Source organism: Solanum tuberosum, unplaced genomic scaffold (genome assembly GCF_000226075.1).
Source record: "Solanum tuberosum cultivar DM 1-3 516 R44 unplaced genomic scaffold, SolTub_3.0 scf00020, whole genome shotgun sequence".
In the NCBI taxonomy this organism is placed as follows: Eukaryota; Viridiplantae; Streptophyta; class Magnoliopsida; order Solanales; family Solanaceae; genus Solanum; species Solanum tuberosum.
This window is the reverse complement of record NW_006238946.1, coordinates 1,288,666-1,313,223: the sequence shown is the minus strand read 5'-3', so window position 1 is coordinate 1,313,223 and position 24,558 is coordinate 1,288,666. Positions and strand designations below refer to the sequence as shown.

General features: G+C 38.4%; 1 protein-coding gene across 4 annotated transcripts; it reads right to left on the bottom strand.

Annotated features, from left to right (window-relative positions):
• Nucleotides 1–624: 624 nt before the first annotated feature.
• LOC102588838 (transformation/transcription domain-associated protein) lies at nucleotides 625–23,263 on the bottom strand. Of its 4 annotated transcripts, none has more exons than XM_015304787.1 (35): nucleotides 22,914–23,263; nucleotides 22,070–22,827; nucleotides 20,911–21,036; nucleotides 20,744–20,829; nucleotides 19,982–20,090; nucleotides 19,357–19,452; nucleotides 19,151–19,213; nucleotides 18,987–19,046; nucleotides 17,982–18,050; nucleotides 17,024–17,105; nucleotides 16,851–16,903; nucleotides 16,677–16,775; nucleotides 15,319–16,551; nucleotides 14,104–15,105; nucleotides 13,698–14,033; nucleotides 12,941–13,199; nucleotides 12,625–12,847; nucleotides 12,130–12,520; nucleotides 11,469–11,618; nucleotides 11,155–11,376; nucleotides 10,825–11,046; nucleotides 9,393–10,079; nucleotides 8,546–8,806; nucleotides 8,116–8,463; nucleotides 7,471–7,883; nucleotides 6,936–7,365; nucleotides 5,198–6,496; nucleotides 4,761–5,021; nucleotides 4,385–4,675; nucleotides 3,828–4,301; nucleotides 2,828–3,259; nucleotides 2,311–2,589; nucleotides 1,522–2,073; nucleotides 1,228–1,437; nucleotides 625–986 (listed from the first exon to the last, which is right to left on the bottom strand). In XM_015304787.1, the coding sequence occupies exons 1-35, from the start codon at nucleotides 22,969–22,971 to the stop codon at nucleotides 867–869; spliced, it is 11,754 nt and encodes a 3,917-aa protein (XP_015160273.1). In that variant the 5' UTR covers nucleotides 22,972–23,263; the 3' UTR covers nucleotides 625–866. The 4 variants fall into 4 exon arrangements, with proteins under 4 accessions (XP_015160273.1, XP_015160278.1, XP_006340733.1 ...); XM_015304792.1 differs by having other exon boundaries at nucleotides 9,414–10,079; XM_006340671.2 differs by having other exon boundaries at nucleotides 9,393–10,070.
• Between the last annotated feature and the right edge of the window lie 1,295 nt (nucleotides 23,264–24,558).

Sequence of the window (24,558 nt, the reverse complement as noted above, 5' to 3'; positions counted from 1 at the left end):
GAACATGCATTATATGTTCATGCAATGAAGAGGAAGAAGAGACACTGGAACCAGAGAATTTTTCGGCATACTTCAAGAGATCCAACTAATGTTGCAAAACAGGTGATTTGAGAAGTCTTCCTAGAACAAAAGTCTACCAACACTGTGGCAAAGATACTAGAGAAGCTAAATTTCTATCCTAGATGATTTGATTGGCATGAAATGTAGGAAACAATAGTTATCCCCATGACAAATAGGATCATGATGATTGCAATTCACTCAGTGATAGATTTCTTTGTTCAGCATGATTGGCTTTAAACCAAATTGTATAAATTCCTTGCTGGTTTTAAAAAAATATTTATCAGAAAAAAACATAATTTAAATTTAATTTACACATATCCTTTATTGTTTCCCTTAATGTTTGAAGCATTTATACGTTTTTCTTAAGGGAAACCCGCAACTGCTAGCCTCCAAAGCTGATTATTCTCATTCAAAGCTGATTATTCTCATTCGACATTCAACTGTTATGTTCCTCAATACCGAGTCTATGCTACTTCAGCAAGAACGATCACAGAAATATCACAACAGATACAATCACAACCTTCTTCGAAAGTAGCTCAAAACCATGAACATATTAGGCTGCACTGAGTAAAACTAATTCCACTATTTGTTGACTAACATTGCCTCTATAAGCGCCTGGAAAGAACCGGCAGCAAAAGGAATCATTTATATACATGAGCAACTAGCAATAATATTTACACTACTATCTAGCTTGCATCACCTAAAGGTAAATACAAGAGACTATACAGTCACTAATTAATGTTAGATTACACTATTAGACACCTAAAAGTTGGCATAACACGAAAATTAAATTAGAAAAAAATAAATCAGAACCAAGGATGCCACGTCGGATCCATCATGCACAAGTTCCTTGGAGTAAGGGCAGCTTCAACCAACTCCGCTACACCCCTCTGCACAGATTGTGGCGGATCCATGCCATTCTCCTCCTATACAAGTTGAAAGAAGCCAAACACAACAATGTCACAATGCAGGCATTTAGATATTAACTGAAGCTAAACTTATCTATCTAAGCATATGATTTCAGTCACACAGATGTCTATATAATAATAGAATACACAGGAGATGGCTAATGCTTGATTTTATTGAAACAGGAAAGTGGTAATACCATTACTTGGTGAGGAACTCAAAAGCTATATAAATAGCACCAAAAAGAAAATAACTGGATACCTCTTCTGAGATGTATTGAGGGGCTATTCCATTGATCCGCCCAATGACATTCTCAACATTTGTAGCGACTTTTTGTTTGAAGTCCACAGGGTTCAGATTACCTGCCCCTACAACAGGGGCCAGAGGCATCCCAAGAGGCCTTCTCCAAGACCAAGATAACAACTCATCTCGGAAAAACATTGCCAGATGATACCATAAGAGCTGGCTTTGCTGCAGATGGTAATTTATTTAAGTCAACAGCATTCAGGAATTAAACAAAGCAGAAAATATGATGTGTGCAGAAATAAATCTTACTTTAGGAGAGACCACAGCCTGAGCAGCAGCACACATGGCAGAAACAACTAAGCCTTCTACTCCAAAATGAGAGAAAAACGCTTGCAAATTTCTGGTCAGGCGGAACGGCACTGGTTCATTAAATTCAATCATTCCATTTGCATCATAAGCAGGATGGAAATCAGTCTGGAAAATTTTTCCGGTGTTTTTAGCAAATAATATCTTGTTTGGAGACCTTCCACCAATTTGGAGCATGAACGACATAAAACTAGAAAGAGCCAACTGGATTGCAAACTGCTTTTTGAAAGCCCACATGTGATTGCCACTCAAGAGTGTTTTGTACATATACTGTGAGAATATGCTTTCTGTGACGAAACTTTTGGTGATCTCATTATATGCTTGAAGACGGAGATCAACAACAGCATCTGGTGAGATCTGTCCAGATATTGCTTGGTTGAGTTGCTCCTTGAAAAATGTGATTGGTAAGTCTGCTTCTCGGTCATTTCTTGCACAATGGTTCTCATAAACCTCCAGGAAAGTGCTGTACATCAAATCATCCTCTACCATGCGAACCTATATCATGAATTCACATGGAGTTATTCGAAAGAAAAAAGCTCAATGTTGAAAACTTATGATAATCAAACAACACAAAAAACTAGATATAAAGGCAGTTACTGTGTAGAATGCAATTTGCATCACTACAGCAATTATACTATAACTCAATAGAGCATGACTGCCTTATTTCTGGCTAATAGACAAAAAGGGGGAAATGTAACACTAGTTTATGAGGTGAAGAGGATTAGTTAATACCTGTGACCACACAGGTATAATAATTGGGGTGTGAATGCAGATGTGCCGCCGCCGGGACTCCTTGTGCTTATCAAACATCCGATTCATCACACGGAAAAGCTGTAGGATCCGCTCATCACTTCTGGCATTTGGTGTTAAAGATGTCTGAACAATAAAATGGCGCTGAGAACCATCTGATCCAATCAGTGTCAAACGGCGGAAGCTGCTACCATGCCTCCGCACTATTGGAATATCTGCTGCCACCCTGTCTAACTTCACAGTATGATCTGGTGCAACTTCCTGAAGAAAAGACCATAGATCAGGGAAAAGTACTATGATATCTACTAAAGCAAGAAACAGAAGAAGGGAAACCAAGAAACAAATCCCATTGATCTCACGACAAGTCCATTATGTCATTTATACAACTAAAGCCTCGTGAATACATTTAGCACCAGGAAATTCACGTCCCATTTCGGCCATGGGTTTTACTGCAACACATTCTACTTACATTTTTAAAGGAGAAGACTAAGATACTTACATGATCAGTAAAGTACTGTCCTGGAATTTCCACATCAACAACATGAAAATCTCTCAACACCCTACTTTCATCTTCCAGCTTAAGCACAGCTGGAAACCGGTCCTCTACATTGCTTTGCAGGACATTTTTCCAATGCTTCAGTCTTTCAGTAAGTTCAGAAAGAGTGGCCGGAAATGTTGCAGCACTGTCAGGATCGAGATCACGTTCAAAATCCTGCTTGTATTCTCTTACAAAGTCAACATGTTTGTTCACTGCATCTGCTGAGAAACATGCTCTACACACGCCAGAAAGCTCCTTCTTCAGAGACTGAGGAACTTCAGCTGTAGTTGCAGTCGGGTACTTGTAACAACGGTGAAGTAGAGCATTAACAACTGCCAACAGTCTCTCCTCTGGCAAAGTGACAAATCTGGATCCGATCTCAGTGAGCAAGATCTGATAAATTTTATCAGAAGACGCATTAGCAACTTTACTTATGCATAAATGAAGAAAAAGATTTATAATGTAGGTAATCCCTTTCGATAAATCAAAACATCTACTGATACTACCCAAGTTTGTAAGGTCTTTATGTAATACACGTATTTATTAAGCCCCTCCAATAATCGAAGCAATCAACCATACAAGTTTGATAATTTCTGTTGACACTAAAGGTACAGAACAGACAAAAGATAAGTCTTAACCATGAGCCCCACCAAATGCTTCCTTTTTAAATATTCATTCTCTCCATAGAATCCAAAACACACAAAGTATGCTGTCCTTCATAAATTTTACAAGAAGAAAAACCAGAATTCGTTTTTCTTTCATATGGTATCAGTGAAAAGGTGCACAAGTTAAAAGGTTCTGAGAAAATGTAGCATCCAGTCCTTTTCCAAGCCTGATAATGGATACAATATCCAATCCTTGCTACAGTACTAATCTTTAACAACCATATTAAGTGAAAAATAGAAGTGTCTCATCTAACCAGACATTTATTTGTGAAAAATAAACAATACCAGTCACCCACCTCAAGTTCACTGGCCAGATTAGAGTGTTTGCTGCGTAAAGTTTCCATTATATCTTTGGCGGCATCAAAAGCACTGGCAGCAGATGCAACTAAACTCAGAGCACTATTACGACGTAGCGCAGCTTGACCACCATCACTGCCTGATGAACCCTGATGTAAGGACTGGTCATTACCAGAGGGCATACTACTGTCTTGCCTTTCAGGTTCCTGAATTTGAGAACTATTGCCATCCTGTGATCCAACACCTCCGCCAGACTGAGCTCCCTGGGGAATATGATTTTCACCAGCTGATGATCCCCCACTCTGGCCAGTCATTCTAGCATTCCCATCAGCAAGGCCCATAGGAGCAGCTGCATTGGCACCAGAAACATTTTGCTGCATTCTTTGCTGTGCCATTGCCATTCTGCCATATTCAGACTTACTTGCGACATCCCGGCGCTCAAGCAAATATGTTCGCAACCAGTAATACAATGCCTGCAATTACATGCAAGATGACATCGGATCTAAAGGTCACTAAGCATATGAAATGCACAAAACACCAACAAGCACAACATTACCTGTGGAAAGACGGTAGCAACTTTCATTAGCACAAGCTTGCAATGTGGAGCTTCTGTCCTCTGCAAGGAAAGTAATAACTGTGGAATCCAAGAAAGCCAAACCCAGTTGGGTATCTGCTCCAGGTACTTATCAAATGCCCTCCCAACAGGTTCATTTGGAGTATCAAAACTGAGAAGATATAGAACCCGTGCGAGGTGGCCTCTCGAATTAGGAATACCAAATTTGATGCCTTGTAAGAAGCAGCTAACAGAGTACTCTAACCAAATCTCTTCGTGTGTTTCCTTATAAGCCTGTCAAAGGCCAAAATTTATAGCATATTAAACAGAAAAAAAAAATTGAACCAAAGAAATGAACCTGGAATAAGCAAATACATACCATGTCACAATAGTTTCCCCAACTAATCCACCCCTTCGGCAGATTCTTGAAAAGACTGATAGCATTTGAATAAGCAAGATTAGCCCCTTCACAATCATTAAGCTTTAACAGAAAGTCTCCCTTGAGGCGAAAGATTTCAGCTTTGTGCTTAACAGAAAAATACTCCAGATTAGTACTGTTTATCAAATTAAGGCCACTAGTCAGCTCTCCCTTCATTTCTAAATAAGCTTTTGCTTGTTCTCTTATTTTCACAAAAGCTTCCTGCAATCATACAAAAGAAAAATGCATCAAACCATGCAGCATATCAAACCATTCAACTTTGCTTCTTTTGGGTTTTCAGTTTATCCTATCTTCTTTTCCGGGGTGTCCGAAAGAGGCATAAACACTTAGAGCTATGGGAAAGAACCCAAGTAGACAAAATGGAGTGTATGTAGTACCTGAACTTCCATGGTTGAATGTCCATACATCTTCTCCAACACAGACACACACACCTCATAAAGACCCTGCTTACGAGCAATATGAGCAAGCTTATTGACATTCCAAGCCTTGTCACGATATCCAAGGTGATGCAACTGTGAATTTGTACTACCAAAATCCTTAAAAGCATCAATCACAGCATTATACATTTCATTCCTCCATTGAAGTAAATCATACCAAACAGACGAACTGTCCCATTCATTTGGTATCCTTAGCCTCCATGTCTCAAGGATGTCCTTAAGATCAGCATATAGGCCACCATGAACCCCAACAGCAGAATTTCCAGAGAGTTTATTTCCATTGGCAATGTCCACAATTATCCTAGCTGATTCTTGAACTTCAACTAGTTGTTGAAATTGCTGTAGAAGGGAAATTTTGGCATGAATGGACATTTCAGGTAACTGCCACCACTGTTCCAAAGCAAGATCAACACCTTTTCCAACAGTGTTTTCAGCCTCAGCCACGCCATTTGTACTCTTCTCATGAAGGGAAAAATAGGACTGAATAATACGCAGTTTTGGACTATCCTCCACTTGAGCCTTTGGGATAACATGGTCTTTTAAATATGCCCAATCAGGCTGTTTCCACAGACTATCAAGCAATATCTCATAATTTTCAACCATCTTGCCAAAGTCGACCAATACATCCCATTGACTCAGTTGACTAGCACAACTTAGCCACTGCTCCTCCCAGAGACACATTTCAGCTTTTGGAACTGTATTGTTGTAAGTGCCCTGGGTTGCTTTAACCATGGCTTGGTAGAAGAGACTTTGAGCCCGCTGCCAATAGCCATGCTGAACCAGAGAAAGTCCAGCCCGTGTTTCAGCAGTAATTGACCGTTTCTTCCACAATCCACACCTCATATCTTCTTCATTGAGTAATCGGTAAAGCTCAGCAAGAGACTCTGAGCATTTCGTGTCATTCAAGAAAAGCATAACATGACTTTCCAGCAGCGCTAACGCAATGTGCCATGCATTGTAAGTTTTTCCAATGTATTTGATTAATTCACTAGGCATTCGAGGCTGAGGATGACTCAGCTGAAGTCCTTCCAGAAGAGCTTGCACAACATTTGGTCGATGGGTTGCCTGCTTCTTATGATAGTCCTTTGATAACAGAGTTATCATTGGCTTTGCAAGCGCTACCTGTTCTTCCTTGTGCAAAGTCACCCACACAATAGGGAACACCAAAACCCAGAGGTGATACGCAACATTTGCATCCGTGTGTGCCAGTTCTCTCAGTGGAATGACAAGATCAGCAACCTTAAACAAAGGCGAAATCTCAATTTACGATGACTTACGGATAAAAAGTGTAATGCAGACATAATGATGTGTAAAATTGCTGTAATAAAGATCTCACAAGGATAGCTAAAATTGACTTTCAAATATGCAAGAAGAGTCACAACAACCGTATTAGAATAAATGACCAGTCCAACAAGTGTATATATGATTGAAAAATGCATAAACAAATCTAAAAGGGAATTCTGCTCAACAATAGGAGAGCCGAGTTTCAAGTATTGCGGGTGGAAAATACTAAAACCCAGATACAGAAGTATGGAATAACAGAAATTTGACAAAAAATGGTTATCAAAGAAATAAATAAACAAGGAAAAGACACGACTGTAATTGTGATCATGAGTGCTTGTGCCAGTGACACCCTTAAAGGTATACATGTTCGTCAGCTAAATGAAAAAGCCATTACCTGGAGCTTGCTCATTTCATTCAAAAACTGTGCATGTTTTGCTACAAAACTATCAATGGTTAGAGGAGCCTCTTCCGAACCTTCTGGAATATCCAAGACCATAGGTTGTGGCCCTATAGAATCACCAACAGAACCCGCCACTACAAGTGGAGGCACCTTGGCAGAATTTGGAGCTAGCGTTATGGACTTATCCTCAACCAAAATAGATAAAAGAAGATCAAGCCCTTGCTTCAGCCAAAATACATCACTCAAAGCTTCCCAATCCTGAATTTGGATGATGTACTGCAATCTTGTGAACAACATTCTCCCAAGGGATTCATGATAAAGAGTAAAAAACTTCATTCTCATTTCAGGATCTTTTGCCCGTATCCCAAGCAAATATTGCCTCTCTACCTTCTGGAAAACTTCGTGACGCAAAGAATGAGCATACCTGGAAATCAACAAGGTTGTTCCATCTCAAGCCATGGTCAAAGCAAGCTGAATTACCTCTCAAATTGAAAATGAATGAGTATAAGTAAAAATGAAGATGGCTTACTTGTTTGAATCTGCACAAAGACCATAGAGAAGCTCAATATACTTTTTGTCCCACTCTTCTGCAGCACTGGGCGTGAAGTTCTGTTTATCCACTTGTGAAAGCCTCTGGAGGAAAGAAACAACATCTTTTGGAGAAAGAAAGGTATTAGATGCAATAGAAACTCCAGGTTTTGTCATGTCCTCTTCAATCCATCCCTTTATTACATCTAGTATGCTAAGCAACACAGAAGAGTCAGTACCCTTCTCAGAAAGCAGGGAGTTCAGAATTTGGGTTACAGGTCGTTTACAATCTGGGATGGCCATGACCCTTTCACTAATAAGGCCCAACACAGATTTCAAGTTGGCAATGACGACTCCAACATCAGCACCTTGACGAGAAGAAGTGACAGCAGAATCAGGATCTGATCTCTGACCCTGTACGTGAGAGAATACCATTTTTGTTGTCAACAAAACCACTACTTCAAAAAAATCCTGCCTTGTACAGTTTAAAGAAGAATTGGGCAAACTCAAGAAAAATGTATAAAATGAACTCTAGCTTATACCAAAAGACACTCAGGAATTACTAAATAAACACATCTCATACTCCCACCTATGAATCAGCAGAAACTATTGATAATAAATACAGCATCCAAACATTATGCAATACCTGCCGCACATGGGAACCAATGGATGACCCCATATCTCTAGCCAGGCGCTGAAGAAGACGGACCAGATTTACTGGCTCAATAAAGTTTTTGTGCACCTCTGCCAAGGATTTGATTACATAAAGCACAAAGCTCACCATGCTACCTGAATTGTCTTCTCCAGAAGTCTGAGGAGTTGCAACAGCAGCAAGGTGCTTCTGTATAAGCTCTTCTACCTTTTGATACAACATCTTCACATCTTGTGTTGTATTAGATGCTTCAGGTGGAAAAGCAACGTAAACCATTTTCAAGAGGGAACACATTGACTTCCCAGCATCTAGCACTTTGAACTTGAAGCACGGTTCTAGAATCTTTAAAAAAAATTGTATATTTGAGATGAAGTGCACCAATTGGAAGTAGGGTCATAGTAAATGGTTCTGCCTAGGGACATACCTGAGATATATGGTTGATATTGTTGCGGATGAACAGATGAGGTTGCTTCTCAAGAACCTTGTTCATTACATCTAGACCCTGGGCAAGTGCTGTGGAAGGGTCCTTTGACTGAGAGGGTGGTAGATTGTTGAGCAGCTTCTCCAAATAATTAAATTTGACATTAGCATTTGGCCACACCTCCAAAGCTTGTGATAATAGATCCAAAGCTTGTTTGTACATCAAACTTGCTTCCTTATCTTTGGGCTCTATCACTAACGCTACCTGATGCCAGACCCAAACAAGTTAACATCAGAGAACGAAGAAACCTCAAATCATGAAAAAAAAAAAACTTCCACTAGAATAGTATTGTAAAATGGAAAATATAAATTGAAAAAAGAAGCATAATATCCTCAACATTATGAAAAGAAAACAAAGCAGGACTCCCCCAAGCTCAAAAAGATTCAGCTGTACTATCCACCCCCAAAACCCACACACAAAAAAACAGAGGTAATGATTGAATATGAACATCAAACTGTAGCTTCACATAATAAATTGCATTATCTACTGAGTTCTTTTGAGGCAAGTGAATAAAGAAAGTCCATACAGAACAGAACTACTTCAAAGACTTGGAAGGGAAGCATCTCAGGAAAAACAGGTTGAAGACCTACACAGGCATTTAACAAATTTGACTTGTATACCAAAAAGTGCAAATTACAGGCAAGAGTATAAATAAAAGCCAAAGATTCACGAACTGTATTCTTTCAAGGAACTGAATCCAATAGCCAATTTCATGTTCACCAAATAGAAGGAAAAGGCAAAAACAGGATTAAATAGAATGAAGTATGCTCCTGCCTAGAGCTTCACAAACCATTTCAGGGAAAAACCATACTCTGATCAGGAAATTAATAATCATTTCCTCCATAGCTGCATTTGGCTTAAACTCTTCATCAGGTTGCCCGCCAGATCCAGGAGTTTCAATATTAGGAATTGATGAAGCACCGCCAGGTGACATAACACAAAGGGATTGAAGACCAGGTTCAACCTTCACACGCTTACTAGGGTCTTCTGAGAATGAAGATCCATCTGTTGGATGCTTGGGATCAACACTACCAGCAGAAGCATGACTCAATCCATCAGCATTTTGACCAGTCCCATCATTAGCAGGTACTATTTTCATTTCGCTTTGTCTTTGTCGTTCCCAGTTCACAACCAACCCAGCAAGTTCAATTGCAAGTCGTCTATTTTCAGCCGTAGTATTATATGGCAATCCCAGGCGACTCAGAGAGTTCACCATCTGAGGTACAAACTGTGCTCTACAACTGTAGAATAGATCTGAATGGCGAACTATGAGCTGGAATATGTGGATGAGATTAGGGATAGAGTGACCCTCCTCAACGAGAATCTTTTTGGTGTAACGAATCCAGATAGGCATACGGGAATCACCAAGAGGTAACCTTCTTGGAAGTGCTGGCATGAGTATATCAAGTGCTTGTTTAACCAACATTTTATTCTCCGGCTGGCAAGTCCTAAGGAGAGCGACAAATACCTGCAGTAACTAACTCCCTCTAAGATTAGGTTGCACTAAGAAAATAGATCACCACATAGTTCACAGAAAGAATTTAAGTTGTGTCAACCATCAATAAGAAAACCACAAATTCTTCCACAATCCTCATAATGGGATAAAGTAGAAAAGTAACAGACATCACAAACTCATGCAAACACAACCTACATTTTTATCCTATTCATAAGCATAAAAATATAACCTTCAATAAAATATTCTTTTGAAGACTTGCAAACTATTGCACATACGGAGAACAACCTGTAATCAAAGTTGGCCAAATTACAAACAGCATTGTACTGGTTGGAGGCAATGGAATAGAAGGAGATATCTCACAAACAGGAGAAACACATAAGAACTAATGCTTGTTACATACATTTAGAGCACAAATGGATAGAACAGAGAAAACACCACAACCTCTCTACATAGATGGCCTTTGGAAAATAACACAAGAGAAGGTTACAGCAAATGCTTCTGAAGGCTAGCATAAAAATGTCACTGACGAGGGTACATCAAAGCAATGAAATAATATGTCTATTGATACAGCTAATATCACTGAGGTGATTGAATCTGATTGAATATATAGAAGTCGATATGCACTACAACAAAAGTTCAGGTGAGATAAGGGAATTTATCTTGGAGAGAGTTTTATAGACTAATTGAAATATATAATTAATAGAACTTAATGCCAGTGACATATTGCATGCAGATGGCATCATGAAACCACCACAAATAGTGGTACCTGAAGAATAATTTTCTCTGGAGCTTGATAAGCCTCCAAGAAATGGCAGACATTAACAAATGCCCACTGTTTACTAGCACTATCTTCACGTTTCAGATGATTCCAACCAAATTTAATAAGTTCCTTCCGGTGATGAACAAGGTCTGTCTGCAGATACTTGAGAAGCAGAGTAGCAAGTTGCAGAAGCTCTATCCTCAAAGGCTCATCATAATCAGCAGAAACCTAAAAAGATAAATCAGGGAAGAAAATGAAATATACCCAAAATCAACACAAGATTAACCATAAGAGAAAATGAACTCCATAAGAACATAAAGAGATGCAATCATTTACCTCTTCTGGAGGGTCGAGAAGCTTGTCAACAATAGTCTTAATTATTGCAGAGTCAACTACATCCCAAGTCTGACCATTCTGAAATGCGTGAGCTAGCATTGGAAGAATAAGCATTTGCATTACAACCACCAAATGATCATGACCAAGTTGTCTAGACTGGAAAAGGTTCAAAAAATGCAGGAGTAGGGTTCTCTTCATGTTGGGTGGATAGCCTTCAGCAACCTTAATCGCAAGCCAACAAAGGGTTATCAAAACTAGGATACATCCATCTAGAGAAAAAGCATGATAGACAGATAGCAGCCTAACAAACATACCTCAATGATATAGAACTCCTTCAAGAAGGTAAAATCTATACGAGTACGAAAGAGAAAGATGGAAAGGATATCAAACAGAACATTGATTTCAGTTTTATCATGTCGCAAATAATTCAGGAAGCATTTGACAAGCCATTTGCTCTCTTTGACCTGAAAATTTGTATTCCATAAGTAAGAAGGAAATTCATATGAAAGAAAAATCAAAAACCAATTTCCTGAATAATAAACCAAACCAAAAGCATCATTAGAACATCTTGGCAAAATAAATGAAGACAAGCAATACTTTTGGAACCTAAGAAATAATACAATTATCTGCTCATTAAGCAATAATTGTTTCTAGACTAGTTAAAGTAGCATGGCAACAAAAAGTAAACCATCGTCATTTTCCCCAATAGACTGAGCGAACTAATTATTAATTCATCAAAAACAGCATGAGAGAATAAAAATTTACCACAAGCCAGCTAAAAACAGTCCAAGTTGCTACAAGGATCTCAACTATCAAAAACAAAAGTCACGGAAGAATAAATTTTACACTATAAAGCAATCAAAGAGATAAAGCTTTCATGTGGAACAAGCACCTTGAAAACAAACAATTATCCAGGGATGATTATGTAATGAAGAATAAAAATACCAGTTATCACGAAAACACAACATAACTTGCCTGAACTAAATTTAATTCCTGTTCATTCTGCAGACGGGAGATTCTTGCTGGTGACTTCCACATCAGTACCAGAGTATCAAAGATAACACGGTTGTTCTGTAACCAGTTGGGCATCAACTTGACCAAAGTTTTCACTAAGGCAAGACCCTGGAAATAAGCATCTTGAGGAGCCATATTCGTTGAAGCTGAAGGAATAGAAGCCTCGACTTGAGGAGTACCAAGGCCTTCATCACCAGTAGAAGTGCTTGGCCGACTCAAAGATTCTTGTACAGCAGATGCATCAGATTTGGCAATAAATTCAGGAAAAGCACTTGCAATTATCTTTTCCGGTGATTTTGCAAGTTCTTCTCTTAAAGGCTGCCCAGCATCTGACCTTATGATGTACATAAAGCTGCAAATATATTAAACAAATCAGAGAACTGTAGAAGCAAAAAAGCAACATAACTGCTCGTACCACGAACCAGGGAACACAATTTCAACAAGCATAATGCCTACCGCCTGAAGTATTTAGGTTGACATAGCCGAGCAAGAAAGTAATCCACAGCAGCAGTTGGATATCGATTCAGGAACTTGGTCAATGGGAGCCTATATGGACTATTAATCTCACTGTAAAACTGCCCAGGTGGAAGGGCTGCTTCCAATTCGATAGTCAATGTCACAAGATCATCCAGAAACTTCCCAGCCGCAGAGGGAAGCAGGTGGAAGAGTTCGATAATAGCTGCAACCGCAAGGAAAAATACGTGTCAAAAACAGAAGTATATCCGCATAGAAGATACCCCATGTGATTATTAGGAGCAAAGCCGTATCCTACCAGCAGCTATTTTTGGTTCCTCTCCAGCCTTCCACGACTTCTGACACTGTGCTAGCTTTTCAGGTTCCAACCATTTCCTAAGATGCTCCAGTAACTTGCCACCTAAGGTCACATTAAACCAATTGGCCAGTAGTTCAAGCAGGCGGGCCAAACCTTGAAGAAGAGGCATGTTGAGATTTTTAGTGTGGGCCAAGTTAACCAGTATAGGCCTAAGGCTACTTTGTAGAAGTTCTTTAGGCATCCTTTGCTGCTGTATGACCTACATAACAAAGACACCATGAATGAAAGAAGAAACTAAAACTAATGAAGCAAAGAATTGACAAAAAGTTATAGCAACAACAAAGAATTGACTGAAAGTTATAGCATGCAACAGAAAAACAAGCATCCAGCAAAACATGTGTACATAATCCAAAACATCAGTATGCCTTAGGGAGTAGAAGATGAGAGTCTAATGCAAAACATGCTCAAAAATGCCTTTAAATACAACACCCAATGTTCTACATAGGCACACAAAAATTGATTCTCTGCCAAGCCTAACTGCACTCCCTTTTCATCTATTTGTACTTACAGTCCCGCAAACTAAAACAAGTTATTTTTCTCCCAACCTCACCAGTAAAGAAATGTCCAAAGGAACATGACTGTAACCTAATCACATTTCTAAGAAGATCCAATAACAAGACATAAGCATGGAAGATTAGACAAAATCAATAAGTGATGATGGAATGAAAAAATCTGATGTCAGAGAGCTAAAACCAACCTGTCTCAACCCTTCCTTTGCAACAGCTACAATTTCTGAGGTTCTGCTTGTCAGAGACTTGAAGAACATCGAAATAATTTTTGAGCGCAGTTCAGATTGATTTTGGGTTTTAAAATCGGCCCATGCCATAGCAGTACAGAGTAATTCAATGCAGGCTGTGCGCAGTTTGTTCAACGAGTTTGCAACCTTAGGATTCATAAATTTAATAACCCATACTGTTTCATCAGCCTCAGCTATTTGCAATGCTTCTTGCAGGAAACTAATTAGCTCCTGAGTCAACTTTAGAAGTGGAGGTCTCAAGGCCAAGCAAAAGTTCAAAGCTGTAACAGTCCCCACCTGAAGATACAAGATAATAAGTTCAGATGCAAGAAAATCATAAAAATAACTCTTAGCAACAAAATTTTACCTGTTGCTCAACAGTCTTTGACCGTAATGGACGCCCTACAAGAGGCTGAAGCAAAGGTTGGTATAGGGGCTCAAGCAACTCAGAAACCTCACTACCAGTCCTGCTCGCGAGAAGTGCTAAACAAGACTGCACAATCCTCCTCACATTGATAGACACATTAGGATTAAACAATTCCAATGCGAAGTATTCAACTACTCCTTGGAAGCTTTGCCTCCGCGCTTCACTATTTGCTTCATCAACATTATTCACCACACGAAGAACTTGTGTAAGCACCTGGCTGGTCTCCTCCTGCTCTTTAGTGGCATAAACAGGAAGTCTTTTGAGAACAAAAACAAGTCCACGCACAATACGCACTTGAAAAGCACACAAAGTTTCAACGGTGACTTTCCCAACCAAAGCACCAAGCCCCATGACTCCCCCCATTTGTGATTGCCATGTACATCCAAAGCAACAATGCAGAAGACGCGGAAGAAGCTGCTCAAAAACAGGGACACGAACACTAGGAGGTGGAGAATATACAGGACTCATTGATGGGCTAGAGACCATCATAGGTGTAGCAGGACCTCCTCTTGACATCAATACATCTGAATGTTTTGAGCGAGCAAGGAATAGAAGTGTCTCAGCAAATACATTTAGTGCATTTAAAGCTGCCTTGGCATGCAGTCTATTTTCATCTGCCAGGACATCCACTAAAGCATCCAAAAAGATAAGAGGGTCCAATTCTTTCAGGTTGGAAGAAGTACTATATCTTGACTTTGCACTAACAATGGTGCTAGACGAAAGCACAGAAGCACCAACTGGAGCAGCAGAAAGAGTACCATGGGCAGCAGAGCTTTCTATATGAAATATGATGGCAAAATGTCGACAGACACTGATGACATACTCATCTTTGGAATCATGCAGATCTGGTTCAGCACTTGCTGCGATAATTGTCATAAGGAGAATTTTGAAAACAGATCTTTCAGCAAGGAGTTGAGTCTTTGTCTTGACGCCCAGGTCAGCCTAGAAGCATGACATTTCAATCATTACTATATGAATCAAGTTGGAAACAAGATAAGAAGATAACCTGAAATCTCTCTAACTCTCAGGCAACTACTAGATTAAATAAATAACTAATATTGCTACAGCCAGCAACATAAAATAAAGGAATTACCACCAATGAAGTCATCAACAGGTTTTTAAAAATAAACACATCAACTAAGTTATATCACCAACCTTTATATCAGATGTCTCTGATCTTCTCCAAGATGGATCAACTGAGGAAACCAACAATGTCGATAGCATCCTAGAAGTAAATCCATCATCAGTAGCACTACCTGGAAGATTAAGTTGAGATGACAGGCATACACGAAGAAATTTCAGAGCTTGTTTTCGGTAGAAAGCATCCACAATAGCACTTCTTTGCATGACAGCAGCCACCGCAAGATTAATACAACGATCTAACGGCACCAAAAATGGAGTGGATGGTTCAAATGTAAGGATCACACGAAGCCCATGCTCAGGATTCTCCTTGCATTCAAGAGCAAGAGGTTCTTTGAGAAAACGCCTATTACGCCCACCTAACTTGCCAAGGAGCTGCAGAGACTTCCCACCCCAAGGATAAGGTGCGGGCCTCAAATGAGACCATAATGCCAAAATCACCTCAGACATGACATTTGCCATGCTTGGTTCCAAAAAATCAGGATTCAAACTATCAATCCAGAACTCAAGTGTTCTTAAACCAAGACTCACTAGGTCATCACTTCCTTTAAGACACATAACAAGAGGCTTCATCAGGCGAGGAAGGTAAGGTAACAGTGAACTTAACCGTGCAGGCAGTGTCAAGCAAAGCTCCAGCAGAAGTTCCCTCATATCTTCACCATTAGGCCCCTCAAGCAAAGCCAATAGCATACTCAGACAGAGTTGCAGCATAGAAATCAAGTCACGCAATAGAAGTTCAAATTTTCCTCCAGCAAGGGCACGGAACATTGTACGAAGGAGTTGCAAATAACCAATGGGTTTTTCTACCTCAGTTGCATTTTTCATGCAAGTTTCCATAATAACATGCACATGAGGTTGCAGAATGCGCTCACAGTCTGAAGGAGCCTTTGCAACAGCACCAAACAAAAACCGAAAAAGATGCAAAACCAGCTTTGCTGCAGGTGAATCTGGATGCTTCAGGACATCAAGTTTGCTGCTTACAAGGAAGTTAACAAGGACATCTGCAAATGGTCTAAAGACCTTTGGTGCTTGCAATAGGCTGGAAAAGATGTGGACTAGCTGTGTGTTAGAAATCATGCACTCAAACAATTCAGGCATGCACAAGGAGAACATGTCCATTAGATCCCGTGGTTCCATAATAGCCAAAATCTGGGAAAAAAGATGGATCATTTCTCTCTCTTCCTCCTTCTCTTTGAATAATGCCAAGCAATGAACACCACTTTTAAGCACACCAGAAGCTTTCCAAACCTACCAACAGTTAAAACATAAGGTGAATTAACAACATTCCTCGGCCGCAAGCATCCCCTAAACAAGGATTGAAGTGATGTAATTGATGCCAGTGGGCAAGATCAAATGCTGCATTAGCATAATACCTCATCTTCTCTCATTCCTTTAAAAGGTTGAGGTACTGATGAACTAGTCGAGGCTGAGGCAAGAACTTGAGGAGGCGTCCCCTGAGTGGAAGCCGAAACCTAGAACCAGCTGGACCACATAAGAAAAAGTAGAAATATGAAGGTGGAACTCCTGGAACAGTTAATATTATATACCTGTGATCGAGGCAAATGTGCATGGGTGATGCTCCATATTATGGTTTTCATTCCTAAGAGACATAAAAGTAACTAGTTACAAAGAAAAAGAGCAGACTTAACTCAAATTAGAAAAGAGCAAGACGGTTCATCCATCATTCATGATCTACAGGGCAATGTTAGTGAATTGTTACCCATAACCAAAGTTTTAATCAGATGCTTGCAATCATTGACTTCCTTAGAGTGCTCCACAGGGACTTGCAAATTGAGTACCGCCTAGAAAATTACACTTAACGGTCAAGAGAGAAGACCAAACAAAGAAATTTAATCACAGAACAATACTACTAAAGTAAACTTTCCGGTATTTCAAACATCACCTCTAGTCTATGAGTGTTCTTTCAGGCAAAAAGGAAGCAACAACAACCAAGCAACAAAATAATCCAGTAAGTCAGTAACAGTATCACCCTAGTGTACAATCTTTATACTAGTGGATTCTCATTCTGTGTTCAAGAGATTCATGATCTAATTTGCACTAGAAAGGCTACACAGGAAGAAGTTTTAATTTTTTTATTTTATTTTATTTTTATAACCGAGAAATCCGTCTGTGACCCGCCCTTTGGACCAATCACAACCTTCTAAACTCGGTGGATAATGGGTCCGCCCCTCTACCCTTCTCCACTTAAATACCAGGATTCGCTTTGCATGGTGTGGGGATTGAACCTGTGACCTAAGCCACAAATCCTCCACCTTTTGCCACTTGAGCTAGGCCTTGGGGGCAGGAAGAAGTTTTAATTATGAAAACGAAGTTCAGGCACATAAATGAACTTTTGGCAATAAGAAGCTTATTTTTTATAATTAGTGGTAGAAAGAGATTCTTTTTATTCTATTTAAGGATCCCAACAACCTCACATATAAAAGTTATGTCTTACTTATCAGAAAAATGGAATAACAAATCAAACAATAATGTGATTATAACTATCACTTAAACAATTTGTTCAATTTATACCATTGAATATGCAAATTATTAATACACATAAAATAAAATTTAAAATAAGGCATTAGAACTAGAAGAATTACACAACACCTCAAAAATAGCTTGACAACTCAGGAAAGCACTGAATTGAGGAAAGCAAAGATATTCACGAAAATTACCTGCACTGGAAGTTCTAGTTTTGACCTCAATGTAGATCTACCTTTCACATCCTCCCCCTCTTCGAGTAACTACAATCCAAATATACGGAGGAAGTATTAGTCTGAATACAGCTGATTGGTTTATAAACGGGGAAGCGGGAAATATCCGACAAATAAGCACATTTGATGCCATTGTATTCAGGAAGTCCCTGTGAATGTCAATGAGCACAGTACACATGTATAAACGAAATTCGTAACACTAGATTAGAGAATATTTCATAATATTCCCATGGATACCATAGAATAATTTATATTTATAGACTACTTAATTAGTTTTTCTACGAAGAGAATATTTAATTACTTAATTAGAAGCAATGAATATCTATTTACAGTATTGTGCACAACCTAATACTCCTACATTATGAGCTGCACCAAGATGGTACTACAGAATTACAGAGATTAAACTGGATTTAGATTGCATAAAGCTGAAGGGAATCCAAACAGCAAACCAAGAACAACAAAGTTCTTGGACATCATTACCCAACAATTTCAGAACCTATTTTTATTAATTATTTTTTCTATTTGCACACTTGATATCTTTAAGTTTCTAATGAGTTGTTTGGAAAGGGAAGTGAATCATAATACACAGATTAAAAACTGGATTATGATATGTGATTAGATTGAACAATCAATACTGGTCGGAACTAGGATAACAAAAAGGGAGAGCTAAACTGGAAATAGCAGTAGTATTTTTGTGAGTTTAATAATCTCCAACTTACAACCATGAAGCTATACAAGATTAAAAAACAATAGACTGCAACTAAGTTCAAAGCTACTTGTATCGAGACAACAAAAAAAAGGATAAATTATATGGTGTTTAATACAGGATTTTTGTTCTGCATCCGAACATAGAGTTAATAGAGCTACTGATCTTTCTCAAAAATATAAGTCAATAGAGTTACAGGAAGCCCAAAGACCCAAGAGAATTCCACATCATCTAACTGAAAGTTGAAATCGATTTATTACCTGCGGAATTGTACGCTTAAACGTGTTGAATTTGCCGACAAAAGCGTCCAAAATCCGACCCTAACACAAATATAATGACATGAGTTCTAGTACACAAATATCTTTAGTAACTGTGGTTTTCCAAGAAACAAATAGTCTTAAAATATGCAATAGTAGTCCCAGACCAACAAAATCCTTGCTTCATCCATGGATTGCTGGTCAACACCTTTCTCAAAAATTGGTTCCACCTGTCAAAGGAATATGAGGGTATCTGTCAAATTGAACATTGACCACTACCATCTAAGGTCCAAAGCATCTAGTTACAATACAGGTGCAATGATGGGGGAGCAGATGTACAAAACTCTTTCAGAGAAAAGAATATGGTCCTTACCAGATTTAACATCAAACGAGCACATGTGGTATGGATGCTGAGCGACAAAGAAGCATCATGCATGTTGCTTGAGAAAAGATAAATTATCCGTGATAACTGCACACAAGTAAATCAAAATATATCTTTTTCAGTAGTAGCAGAGGAAAAGAAAGCATATGCAGATGGAATTACCAGTTGAAAAATGGGAAGAAAATACAGATCACATAAGAAATTTGATAAATAAATATTAGACAAGGAGAAGGGTGACAATATAGAAAAATCTAACTACTAATGTTCATCAACCACAATATTTCAAGCACTAATTAATTGAAGAAGCAAACTATCAGGCAATTCAACCCCTCTCCTTCTTTATCTTAAGCTTCTTTGTCACGAACGGGACTCAACTAGTACCGTTTATCCATAAAAGTCTTTCTTTGGTAAGGCCTTTATCCAACATAATTATAACAGAATCAGAATCATACAACATTCCACTGTGTTGGGGAACTAGGGAGGAGGTGCAAAGGCATTCATTCACATAAATCATTTCACCAAGAATCACCTTTAAGTAGGCAATAAGACCAACAGACTACCACGGAAATCAAAATCTTCTTGCAAAAAAGGACAAAAGTATTAAAGCATGCAATACCTGGGACAAAGAAAGATCCCCCCTGACATGGTGAACAATCTCCGCCAATAGGCTGTAAGCCAAAGGCCTCAATGTCTCAAAGCATGCACGGCCAGTTCCAACAAGGACCCTGATGGAGTTTATTTCAAACATCAAATTGATACATCTAACCAAGAGAGACTTAATTGACTAATCCTTACTCATTCCTGAATTCCCACAGACAAAAACAAGATAAAAAATACGATCCACAATTGCAAGAAACATGCACCAAGAAGGCAAGAACTGGCAAGAAGTTTTTCAAACACATATACATACTTTAACAGCGACTTAGTGGATACATTTTCTTGGAGGAGTGCTAACAGCAACAAATTTTATTTAATGTTGTTGGTTAGTCTCCTAATCTTGATTCCTATCAACCCTTTCCAATTGTCTGCCATCAAAAGGCACAGTTCTGTAAACACACTTCAATACACCTAGTTCCAGAAATTGCCATAAGCCCCCCTGCAGTCCACAAATTAGATTCTACGTGCAGTTCAGGAACTCCCTAACCAGATAAATATTTATAGAAATGCAAGACTGGGCCAAAAAGCCAGTAAAGTAGTACTAATCCAGGGACAAGGCAAATGCATGGACACTTTTACAGGTAATGGTGAATGGGGAACACTTCACAAACAGCTTTTACCGGCTGAACAATTTTTATCAACCTCATTTAAGAAACTAAATTTCTGCAGCCACAAGAAAACAAGAGTTTTTTTCCCAGCCAACATCTGATTGAAAGTTTACCTCTCTTCCAAAAGAGTGTCAATAAGGGGAAACAAACCCCTCTTGAAGTCTGTCCCAAGAACATGTTTGAGGGCCACCAGCAGTTCCTAAACAACAAAGTTCAGTTTTCAACTATATGCAAAAGCAATGAAAAGTCAAGTTAGCAAGGAGCATCTCAAGGAGTTCACCTTTCGGATAGACACTGAGTCTGAACATGTGACAAGCAGATTCACAATGCTTTTACATATACTCTCTTCATGCGGCTTAATGTAGTCAGCAAAACTCTTCAACAGGTAAGTCAAGAAAGAAACTGTCTGCAGATTTGAACAAAAGAAGTCTGTTTAGTCCTCCCCCTCAAAATGAATGGGAAAATGTAAGTTAACTAGAAAAGAATTAGATAAAGGTGAACAGAAAACAAGCAGAAACGGACATATTTTCCAATTTATTGACGATGGAGGCAAAATAATATTAATAAATCTGGGTCGTCACTTTTTTTGGTAAGTATGATTAATAAGAATTTGGGACATTCCCTCAAACATAACTGCTTGTTCTCGAACAAAATTTTAAGTTAATAACCATGGTGTTCATGCCAACTTGTGTGTGCCTCAACTGATTTACCAATTACCTCCAACCTCCTGCTAGTGCACGTACAGGATATTTCTACCCACCAAAGCTTAGACAGATAGGAAAACTTCACCTAGTGTCGCTCTTATGGCATTCTAATCTTGGTACCAAGGTTGTCACTCCAACTCTTCAACCGCTCGGCCACTTCTTTCGGGGTTTTGCGCTTGGACACACTATTAGAAATCACGAGAACACTCCACCCTTGAATTTCTTTTAAATTCTTTTGGTTGGTGGGTGGTGATGTTGAGTGGTGGATGGACTTCTGCTATATATTTTAATTTCCTTTTCCTGTTGGTACTTTATGCCACAGAGACTTCACAAATTCACTCAAGATCATCATTTTTTTCAGGTTAGGTCACTCTATGATCAGTTAATTATGCCAGGGAGTAGGGACAGCCTGATGGCAGAAGAAAACCCACTAGACATGGCACAGCAGAATGTACAGAAAACCAAGTTTTCCAAATATGAGCATAAGTAGGTCATGTCAATAAACTAAAAGCAATAGATCAAGAATAAGATTAAAAGAGCTTCTAGTTACCATTATCAAAAAAAAAAGAGTTTAAAAGAGCTTCTTTTCTTCGGAAAACTCAAAGAACTATCATGAGCAATTGTTAAACAACTTGATGATCAGAATTGGCCTAAAAAGGAGGTGACTTGTACCAATTTGCACAAAAACTGAAGAGCTCAAGTGAAAAGAGTATTTAAAAGAGATCAAAATCTTACCTTAACCTGCGCACCCTTCAGTTCAATAAAGTGGGTCTTCAAATGAGGAGGCACCTTCTCAGGCCCCGCCACTGATATGGCTGAAACCATCAAGGGCAACAAATGGGGAATATTTGTCTGAACCAGCCGGCCATATAATTGAAACAGGAACATCACCACCAACGGACTCTCAGTAACTATCTTAAATGATCTCGTAGTGGGATTAAGCTGACCAGCACCAAAATACCCATTAGAAGTACTCATTTGATCTGACACCTCCATTGGCTTAACATCTGCCTCACCCAAAGAGGACACAGACGACGTGGGCATGGGCGGTGGAGGCACTGCCATTGCCCCACTCTCAAAGAAATAGCTTACAGTAGCCCTAAAATTCTGGTAAATTTTACAAACAAAGTCCAAAAAGGGTTGAACTTCATTTTCTAAAGAAGGCCTAAAGTTCCGAAGCAAATCAAAGATAATACGGATGCAAATTAAGCCATTTTCTTCATTATCCGTTGTTAGAACGTGCATTGCCACCTTCAAAAGCTCCTGTACAAATGGTCTTAGTACTTCACTATGAGGAAGCCTATTTAGTATCTCAATCACAATGTTCCTTAGCTTATGTTCAGGATTATCTGAGAACTGTGGCTTTGTAATCTGACATAAAACACTAGAAAACGCCCGAAAATAGCATTTTAAGAAATTCAAATACTCCCCTGTGTGCGTTATCTCCAAACTATCCCGTACCTCCATTGCCATCTGTAGTCTTGTTTGAATTGCTGTTACACACACATATACACAGTTAAAAAGAGAGAGAGAAAAAAAACAAAACAAAAAAACAGTGAACAGTAAGGTAGTGAAGTACGGAGGTCGGCTTCGAAAAGGTGCCGCGAATGCTGCTCGAAATCCTGAATAGGACTCATGTTGTATAAACCCTCAAAACCTGATGCAGAAATCAACAATCTTTGAAGCAAACGGACTTGAACTGGGGGTTTAAGTTATGAGAAATTGAGAAGCTTTTCAAGAGAACTGAATTTCAATAATTCAGAGTTGTAATTTGAACGAATTGGGACTGAAATTGCTGGCTTTGTTTGTGAATTTTGAAAGGGGGATTTTAGACTAGGGTTTTGAGAAAGGATCTATTGATCGAAACTACACAAGACGGGGGAAGTAAATTTCGTTCTCTCCCTCTCCCACGACGGAGGGTTCTAACTCCGCCCGGTTCGCGGTGGACGCTATTTAAGGTTCAACACTAAAAACAATTCGTGTAACACTCCCCGGTGTTTGTTATAATTGTAATTTATCCCCTAATGTCTTTCATAAGTTCACTTAACTACAATTTTATTTTATTTTTATGTGTTAACTTCCATCTTATGATCTAACTAAGTATCAACTTATCATCAGAAATGTTAATTTTTATTATATTGGGTCAAAATTTCACAATACATGTAAGTGTATGTTTGACTATATTAGTTTGCATTTATGTTTTATTAAAATCGATAAGATCAAGGTAAATATGCGCGCTACAAATAGTCAAGATCGCATTTAAATTGAGTAAATATAAAATAAACTAAATTTAATTGACAGAATTATATATTTATTACGCGTAATTCTTAAGAAAATATATGGCTATCCGGAGATATTTTCAATGTATCAATGCAAAAAAATATATTGAATTTTTTCCTTATTAAAAATAAATTAACAAAATTGTTAATATAAAAATACTACAATCATTAAGTAAATATATGTGTTATAAATAAATACAAAACAAACTAAATTTTATTGATGAAATTATATATTTATTAGTCATAATTCTTAAGAAAATATATAGCTATCCGGAGATATTTTCGATAGTATCAATGCAAAAAGATATAATGAATGGCTCATTCGTAAATACTTGTAAAAATGGGCAAAGAATGAGATATTTTACAATAATAAGATTACGCGATTAAGCAAACTTATACTACTTAATTACCCATCATAGTTGTAGTTTGCTATAATTATCACTCGCGACTAACATTATGCATTAATTACGTGGGCTGACTTCAAGTTTGTATAATTAGTCACATTTGTATATGTATAATTCACCAGAATATACAAATACATAGGTAAAATATACAATTATCTAACTTAATTACGTGGGCTGACTTCGAGTTTGTATAATTAGTCACATTTGTATATGTATAATTCACCAGAATATACAAATACATAGGTAAAATATACAATTATCTAACTGATATACATATACATAGGTATAATATACAATTATCTAACCGATATACATAGGGGTGTTCACGGGTTGGTTTGGATCGGTTATTGGTCAAAACCAAAACCAAACCAACTTAATCGGTTTTAAAATTATCAAAACCAAACCAAACCAAATATAATATACATTTATCGGTTTGGTGATTATCGGTTTCGGTTTGGTTTGGTTCGGTTATTCTGTTATTAACCATACACAAAAATAAAAGAAACAATTCATTTAAAATGTGAAAAAAGTGACAACAATC